This window comes from Macaca nemestrina, chromosome 11, assembly GCF_043159975.1.
Source record: "Macaca nemestrina isolate mMacNem1 chromosome 11, mMacNem.hap1, whole genome shotgun sequence".
Taxonomy (NCBI): Eukaryota; Metazoa; Chordata; class Mammalia; order Primates; family Cercopithecidae; genus Macaca; species Macaca nemestrina.
The window spans coordinates 56,460,359-56,469,398 of NC_092135.1; the positions used below are offsets into that span (position 1 = coordinate 56,460,359).

General features: G+C 37.0%; 1 protein-coding gene across 1 annotated transcript in view; it reads left to right on the forward strand.

Annotated features, from left to right (window-relative positions):
- The window catches only part of LOC105493204 (plakophilin 4), a 228,948-nt gene that overhangs the window by 180,984 nt on the left and 38,924 nt on the right, over nucleotides 1–9,040 (forward strand). The window contains exons 9-11 of the mRNA XM_011760720.3: nucleotides 269–488; nucleotides 6,799–6,931; nucleotides 8,651–8,864. Coding sequence (XP_011759022.1) covers nucleotides 269–488; nucleotides 6,799–6,931; nucleotides 8,651–8,864 — 567 coding nt within the window. The remainder of the gene's footprint in view (nucleotides 1–268; nucleotides 489–6,798; nucleotides 6,932–8,650; nucleotides 8,865–9,040) is intronic.

Consider the following 9,040-nt stretch of genomic DNA (forward strand, 5'->3'; position numbering starts at 1 on the left):
TAACTGAACCTCAATGAACATATTATATAAGCAGATTTGTAATTTCACTTTTGTTCTTTCTTGCTAATAAAATTAACAAAATATTTATGTACATTAAAAACTTAGTACCCTTTTTAGCACTAATAAGGTAGAATTTTAAAATATAAAAGTAAGCGATTTATATAATTGCCAAAAACTATAATCCTTAAAATTAAAAATGTTTTACCTTTTATTAAAGTGTGATCTCATGGAGAACATACTAATCTTTTTCAAAATGTTGACTTTCTAGTAGGTATTGGAAATCTACAAAGGACATCCAGCCAACGAAGTACCCTTACATACCAAAGAAATAATTATGCTCTGAACACAACAGCTACCTACGCGGAGCCCTACAGGCCTATACAATACCGAGTGCAAGAGTGCAATTATAACAGGCTTCAGCACGTAGTGTCGGCTGATGATGGCACCACAAGATCCCCATCAATAGACAGCATTCAGAAGGACCCCAGGCGAGTACCAGTTAGGAGTCTCTAGAAGGCTACAGTATTGCAGGAGTTAGCCAGTTCCTCACTTTTGCCTTTTTTTAAGTTGCTAAGTCTATTATTATACTATCATTAATTCCATATCTATTAATACTTCCAGTTGTATTCCAGCTATATAGGTCATTGAGGTTAATTTCATTTTAAAGATAGATTCCTTCTTTCCATCCTTTCATAATAAGTTAGAGAATGCACAGATCCGTGGGAATATCTGCAGCATTCATCACTGAAATATTTCATCAAGACAACTACCTGGAATAGCCTCTTAGAATTAAACAAGGCTTTGAAGGATCAGTTTTCCCTTTGCCGTTGTCCTGACCGACTTCTTGGATAACAGCTTCAAAAAATGGATTTGATTATTACAAACTAGAGAAAGACCAGTGTTATATATGTTTTGAATCATAGTGGTCAACAATATATAACACTTTTATTAACCAGGTTCTTTGAAAAAACTTTCTGACATTTAGGAGAAGATAGTCTTTATAAGAAATTCTATCTAATAAGCAAAAAGTATTTGGCAAATCGTAGACGTTTCCTCCTCCTGATTTTGTTTGGCCCTGTAGACAGCATTTTTTATTAAGATAATATGAGTCATTTAATACTTGATTGATTTTGAAAAACTGACCTTGTCCTTAAAGCCATTTAAAATATTCAGGAAATAAAGATATTTTAAAACTAAAGGAATTTTCATTTCTGAAAGAGTGAAATTGTTGCTAAATTTTAAGCAACTTTAGTGTTATTTTAAGGCATGTATGCAAGATTTCATTCACTGTTCGCCCACAAATAGTTGCTTCACTGGAAAATTGTTAGAATTATCAATTCATTTTTAGCAACCTACCAACTTGTTTTAATGAATGTGAATTAAAATGATGAGTGAGGTTTTGGTCATTAAAACACAATGACTAAAGATACTTTAAAGTTGAGTGGGAAATCCACTGCTTCACTAAAACCACTTCCGTTATTCACTTTTATTCCTGAAATTCTTTAAGCTTTATAAATGCATTTGGTTCTGCTATTCCTGGTTTGCCACCTTTTTGTCATTTTTAAGGAGTTTCAAAAATAACTTGTCTAATAACACCTACAGCTTGTCAGAGATACTCTTACTGATTTTGTTTTTCCAAATCCTCAAAATGACAAAGGCCTCAGGCACCCAAATAGATGCATAAATTCCCAAAAGGGTTTTGAATTGTAGGTAATTTAGACCATCCCTTGACTGGACCTGAAGAGAAAATAATAGCTACCTAGAAAGGCAGTGAAGTGTGATGAGAGCTTTGAGTTTAATATGTGTCCCTGAAGACTTCAGTTTTGACCTCTAATATGAGTTGATTCGCTATAAACAAGGACTTCATGTATGATAATATACCTCAGCTATTCATAGTGTGATAATTTCATAGTCTAATGCATAAAACTGTTATGGCTAGCTTTGATTATGTGAAACTTTACTGATAATGCATTTTGTAAGGTGAATAAGTGATTATATTGGTAGGTGCATTTATTCTAGCTGAAACTGGAATTCAGATGATTTTGAAGTTTGAGTATTTAAACCAAAATTAAAAGCTCATGACAACTGTTAATTTTTAGTTTTGAAAATAGCAATTGGAAGTAATATTTTTATTCACTTGTAAGCCTTTATTGTTAATGCCACATTACAGTTAGCCTGAAAAATTCTCTGCAAGACTGAGGAAGTTATTGATCTTTACTGTATAAAAGGAAATCTGTGAGTTTTTTTATAGTCATCTACTTGGGAACAAAATTTATTAATAACACCAATGATGCTTCTGAAAGGAGTAACATGAAAGACTTCCTGTGTATTCACATTTCCATCTCAGCTCATTTCCCTTTGGCCTAAAGAACTTCCTTTAACCTTTCTTGTCTTGCATTTCTGCTTGTAACAAATTCTCCCAGCTTCAGTTTATCTGAAAATATTTCACTTGTTTTTTTTAAAAAGATTTTTTTTACTAGATATACAATTCAAGATTTACAGGTGTGGATTTTTTTCTTTCAGTACTTTAAAAGATGTCATTCATTGTCTTCAGACCTGCGTTGTTTCTGTTGATAAGGCAGACATCATGTGTATTCTTCTCATTATGTAATGTATCTTTTCTTTGGCTGCTTTTCAGATTTTTCTCTAGCTTTCAACTGTTTTATTCTGATGAACCTAAGTATAATTTTCTTTGCATTTAACCTGCTTGGGGTTCACTGAGATGCTTGGAATATAGGTTGATGTTTTTGTCAAAATTGGGAAATTTTCAATGATTAATTCTTTAAGCTTTTTTCTGCCCCAAACTCTCTTCGCTTCTTCTAGGACTCCAATTAAACACATAGGATCAGTTTATTATTTCACACATTACTGAATCTGTCTTCGTTTTTTAAGTCTTTTTTCCCTATATTCTTGTAATCAGAATTTTTTATTGATGCCTTCAAATTTAGTTTTCTTTGTCCTATAGACTACAATCTATTGTGAAGCCCTTGCAAATTTGTTTTTATTTCTAATCCTTGAATTTGGTTCCTTTTATATAGTCCATGTTCCTGTGAGATTCTCCATCTCTTCACTCCATATATACATCTTTTTCTTTAAGTCTTCGAACACATTCAACATAACCATTTAAAATTTTTCTTCTGATAATTTCAACATCTGGGGTGTCTCTGGGTCTGTTTCTATTGGTTTCCTTTTTTACGTATTTATAAGTCATACGTTTCTGTTTCTTCTCGTGTTTAGTCATTTTAAATTATATACTGACTGTTGTAGATGATACATTATAGGGAATCTGGATTAGGCTGTCTCCTGTTAGGATGCTGAGTTTTATTGTGGCAGAGAACTAAATTACTGGTAGATCCTTTCAATCCCATCAAAACTGGTTTTGTTCATTGTTAGGTCTAGTTCATATTTCTTTTAAACCTTAGAACATGGTCCTTACTCCTAAAACTTGGCCTTTGTGGAGTCTTGACTAAATTCCCAAGGTGTTCAGTGATGTCTGCGCTCTGACTGGTGGCGGGGGTGGTCCACATCAACTGGTACCTCTTCAGCATTGAGTCATGTAGCAGCCGCTCTCCACCAGACCTGTGCATGTACCCTACAGCTCAGGGTACAACTGAGGACTTGCGGATAGTCCACACACAAACCCAGAGAATCACCTCTGCTTAGCTCCCTTGTCTTCAGTACTCTGCCTTGCACATTATAACCACTTTAGCACCTGCAAATTCCACTTGCTCCCTGCCTCAGCTCACTAAATCCCTCACATACTACTTGTCCTCAGCTTCCTGTGTCATGGTCCAGAAAGTGCCCCCTGGCAGAAAGCCAGGTAAACATGGGACTCATTGATGTTTCCCTCCTCTCAAGGATTATATTCTTGTGTTGCCTGTTGTCAAGGGTCTAAAAACAGTTTTCTCCTACATTTAGCTAAATTCACTTTTATCATTGTTTATGGTGGGAGGGCAAAATCCAGTACGAGTTACTCTATCATGGCTGGAAACAGAAGTCTGGGCTTAGGTTTTACTGAAGCAAATCCTGGCAGGCATTGATGCCATCCAGCCAGCCTACAAATTGATGGCAGTTTTTCCAGGGTAGATTTCTACGGAATTTGCATCAAGGCTGGAGATGAAGCCAAGCAAGCCTAATTGCCCAGCTTTGGCAGGAGCCCACCCTCGGGGCTGTCTGGCCCTCATGGCACCCAGGGATGTCAGGAAATCTTGACCCTCAGTGTCCCATTTAAAGAGGACAAAAACGTGTATTTGTAATGATTGTGAATCATCAAAGAAAGAGTAAATCACACTTCTTGCACTCTGTTAAGTACAACAGAGATTTACATAATAGGCTTTAGATAGATTTTCATGAGAAATGATTGATACAGTTTCAATATATAAAAGGAAAATTATTTGTTACCAGGAATTCATCTATTTGGAATAGCTCATTTTTTAGGGATGCTGAATATTAATAAAACATCTGTGTCCGAAGTAAAAATATATAAAATATTTTAGTATTCAACATCACATTTAATCATCACAACCAACCAGTGAAGATTGAAATATTAGTTTCATTGATCTTGTTTTACATTTGAGGAAACTGAAGCTCCAAATAATGAATTGCTTTTCAAAATCACACAGAAATTGAAGGACCCAAGACTGAAACCCAGGCAATCAAACTCCATATTCTGTGCTTTTTCTGCTGTTATCTTGCCTTCTTTGGCATTGGCTATATTCTTAATGTCTATTAATGACGTCATCATCCAGCCTGTTCCCCAAGCCGGAAACTCCATCTCACACCTGACTTCAGTTTTTAGATCATCTGGCTGCTGTATAAAGAATGGATTGGGGGTGCAGGTGGGGTGGGGGGATAGTATTAGAAGCGGAGAGAACATGTAGGAAACTGTTAGACTCTTCTGGGCAAAATGGAGAAAATGAATGGATTTGGTATATGTTAAATGTTTTGTAGATAGTCAACAGAACTTGCCGATGGATTCCATGAGGTAAGATGAGGAAAAGAGAGAAATCAAAGCGAAGTCTATTTCATTTCAAGCAGCTATGTAGATTCCTGTGTGGATAGTGGGTACTCTGCATGACACCCATCTTTTTGTATTCTAGGACATTCTTTCCTTGGCCACCAGAGTTATTGTCTGTATAAATGTGACTATGTCATATCCTCTCGCTCTCCTGCTTCACAACCTTCATTCCTTATGTGTAGGCACACATATAGACCACCTGGGTTTCACTAACCTCCACCACTAATTACTAATCCTGAGTTCCTTATCTGTGTCTAATGTTATTTTAATAGTGCTTACCTCATGAGGCAACAGTAAAGGTAAATGAGATAATGAAAGTAAAGTTCTTGGCGCAAAGCCTGATAAAGGTAAACTCAATAAAAGATAACTCCTCCCGTTATTGGTATTAAGACAGAACTTTTTAGTTTGGCATTAGAAGATCCTGTAAATGGAATCATATCTTATCCAGTATTTGTATCTCCAGCACTATAGCACAGTAAGGATTCACTGAGTGTGGTGTGTGTGTATGGATGCATGTGTGCACACAGGTGTGGGATGGCAAGCCCCTTTGCAGTGGTCTGACAAGTTAATGCATGGAGCCTTCCCAGACCAAGAGAGACTCTAAGGCTTCAAAAATCAGGCAAGAGAAGTATCACTCGGTCATTAATTTTATGAATTCTTTTTTTAATAAACAACTAAGTTTATCCTGTAATCAGAGTCTGTATATTTGTTGTTCTGTGAGCCATTTTCTAACAATCTGCTCTTCACATAATAAAAGAGCAAACTTACATTTAACAAGAATTCCAAACACTGTGTCAATATCTTATTGGCATAATGTCATCTGGACATTAGAAAATCCTGAAAATGGATGTTAGCTGAAAAAAAGCAAAGTACAAAAGTACATATACATAGCATGATTATATATCATTGTCAAAAAAAATGGTATAGCATAGTGTTGGAGGGCACACACTCTGAAGGCAGAGTACCACTCCACTGTTTACAGCCACGTGGCCAGTCACATGGCCTTTCTGCCTCAACATCCGCATCTTTAAGGTTGCGGTAAGAATAAATTAATAAATATATATAAAATGCCTGGAATAGTGCCTGACACAGGATAGGGGTTTATGAAATATTAACTGCTATTTAATAATAACCCAGTTTTACGGAAAAAATCCCAAACCCACACGTGTGCACTTTTGCACACATATATGGAAAAACAGGAAATGTCAGCAGTAATCCTGAATATAGGATGACTGGTCAAATACTTTTTCTTTTTTATAGTTTTCTGTGTTTCTGTGTTATACTCAAGAGCAACCATAAACATTGTTTCTTAAAAATCCTCAGGCCCACAATGTTTGTGATTTCTACGCTGACACCAGCTCTGTCTGTTCCCACCACCCCTTTCTCTCCCTTCAGGCATGACATCTCACTTCACTGAAGTGCACATGTTTACCTGTGCCTTGCACCTGCAGATTTCTTACATAGGTAGAAAGACATAAAATTAGAACCAGGAGGAGGAGCACTAGAGTGGAAAGGTTACTTATATTAAGAATTTTCTTTGTTCTCCTGAATCTATCTCCTTCTGTGCATCTGTGCGTCATGATTTCTTTAAGATCGTAAGCATCTGGGCCTCTGCATATGTTCATCAGGGGGAAAAATTATTTAGGTATGTATTTTTTAGGATTTTTGTAACTTCCCATTTTTATCTCAGCAGAGCTTTTTTCCCTTATAACAAGTGTTTTTGTTCAGTGTATTTTTACAACATGGGCCTTCCTTTCTGAAGCCATGTTTTTCTCATGTAGGGAGTTTGCCTGGCGTGATCCTGAGTTGCCTGAGGTCATTCACATGCTTCAGCACCAGTTCCCATCTGTTCAAGCAAATGCAGCGGCCTACCTGCAGCACCTGTGCTTTGGCGACAACAAAGTGAAGATGGAGGTACAGGACACGGTGCCTGGGATGACTGGGGAAAACAGTGCCTTTGCATTTAACAGCCACATGCTTCTGTATTTACGAAATTACCTGATGTAATTCAAGAGTCTTTTTAAAGGGATATTTTGATACCAGATACTCTTTGACTTAACTATGCATTTCAGTATCTCTCAGGAAAAACTAGGATAAATATATTTCTTGGAGTGCTTTCAGCATTTTCAAATCATATGTCTACTTCATTAGCTTATTTATAAAACCATGAAGCAAAACTCAATTTAACTTGCATTTAAACAATATTTTTTAGGCCGGGCACAGTGACTCATGCCTGTAATCCCAGCACTTTGGGAGACAGAGGCTGGCAGATCACCTGAGGTCAGGAATTCAAGACCAGCCTGGCCAACATGGCAAAACCCCATCTCTACTAAAAATACAAAAATTAGCTGGACATGGTGGCGCATGGCCTGTAATCCCAGCTGCTCAGAAAGCTGAGGCGGGAGAATCACTTGAACCTGGGAGACAGAGGTTGCGGTGAGCCGAGATTGAGCCACTGCACTCCAGCCTGGGAGCGAGACTCCATATCAAAAAAAAAAAAAAATACTAGGTAAAAATTATAGTATTCATTGAACTAGTGAGTTCATGTATTTTATGGAATTCTAGTCAGGTTGGTGCCAACTATAAATAAGTTATAGAGGATTATAACCATCACTAATGCCAAACATACGTGAATATTTTATTTCAGGGTTTTTTAGGTATTTATAGAAACATAGCAAGTTATTGGTTATTGGCTATAATTCTATATAACATACAGATTCTTTAATGTTTCCAACCTTCTTCTGACCCACAGTGTTATATAAAACTGAAGTGGTTTTCATCATTTTAATATGCAAAACAGCATACAGCTCCAGACCTAAATGTGAATGTAGTAAATAAAGCCCAGAAATACTCAAGTAATGTACTAATGCATTGACAAATAGAAGAAAATTTAAGGAGAGTAGCCTCGAGAACTCATTCTAGAAACCAAATTACTTAAGTCAAAAATTATTTCCTATATTGTCTCAAGCCCTGCATATAGCTTTGCTATGTTTGTATATTTGCACATTGCCCTGCTGGAGTGAAAGCACAATTCTTGATGTGTGTTCTGAGGGTTGGAGGAGGACTGTGCCGCCTGCCAATGGATATCAAACCACCTAGATCTCCTATCTCTTTTTTAAGCCATGAACCCAGGAAAAGTATCATGTAAGAGAGTGTCCTTAGAATTTTTTTTTTTTTTTTTTTTTTTGAGACAGAGTCTTGCTCTGTTGCCCAGACTGGAGTGCAGTGGCACAATCTTGGCTCACTGCAACCTCCACCTCCCAGATTCAAGTGATTCTTGTGCCTCAGCCTTCCAAGTAGCTGGGATTACAGGTGTGTGCCTCGACACCCAGCTAAGTTTTTTGTATTTTTAGTAGAGACAGGATTTCATCATGTTGGCCAGGCTGGTCTTGAACTCCTGACCTCAAGTGATCCGCCTGCCTTGGCCTCCCAATGTGCTGGGATTACAGGCATGAGCCACCGCGCCTGGCCTCTCCTTAGAATTTATAAAAGTTGTCTTATTTGGAATAAAAAGTAACCTTTGAAATGGTCTGGAGATATCCACATCCTGTGATCTCTCCATAACAGACTTCTGTTTTATCACTGATTAATTGCATGTTACTTAGGCCTGATACCTAGTATTTTTCATTCTAGGTTTGTAGGTTAGGGGGAATCAAGCATCTGGTTGACCTTTTGGACCACAGAGTTTTAGAAGTTCAGAAGAATGCTTGTGGTGCCCTTCGAAACCTCGTTTTTGGCAAGTCTACAGATGAAAATAAAATAGCAATGAAGAATGTTGGTGGGATACCTGCCTTGTTGCGTCTGTTGAGAAAATCTATTGATGCAGAAGTAAGGGAGCTTGTTACAGGTAGGTATAGAATGTGATCTTGTCCTAGAGGAAATGTTGAAAACAGACTGGACTGTGCCCTTGTATAGTGGCACTGTGGAGGAGTTGGAGGTTCCAGATAGTAGATAATAAGATATATTATTTATTATATATATAATATATATTAACATATAATATATATTAAATATAATAAATAA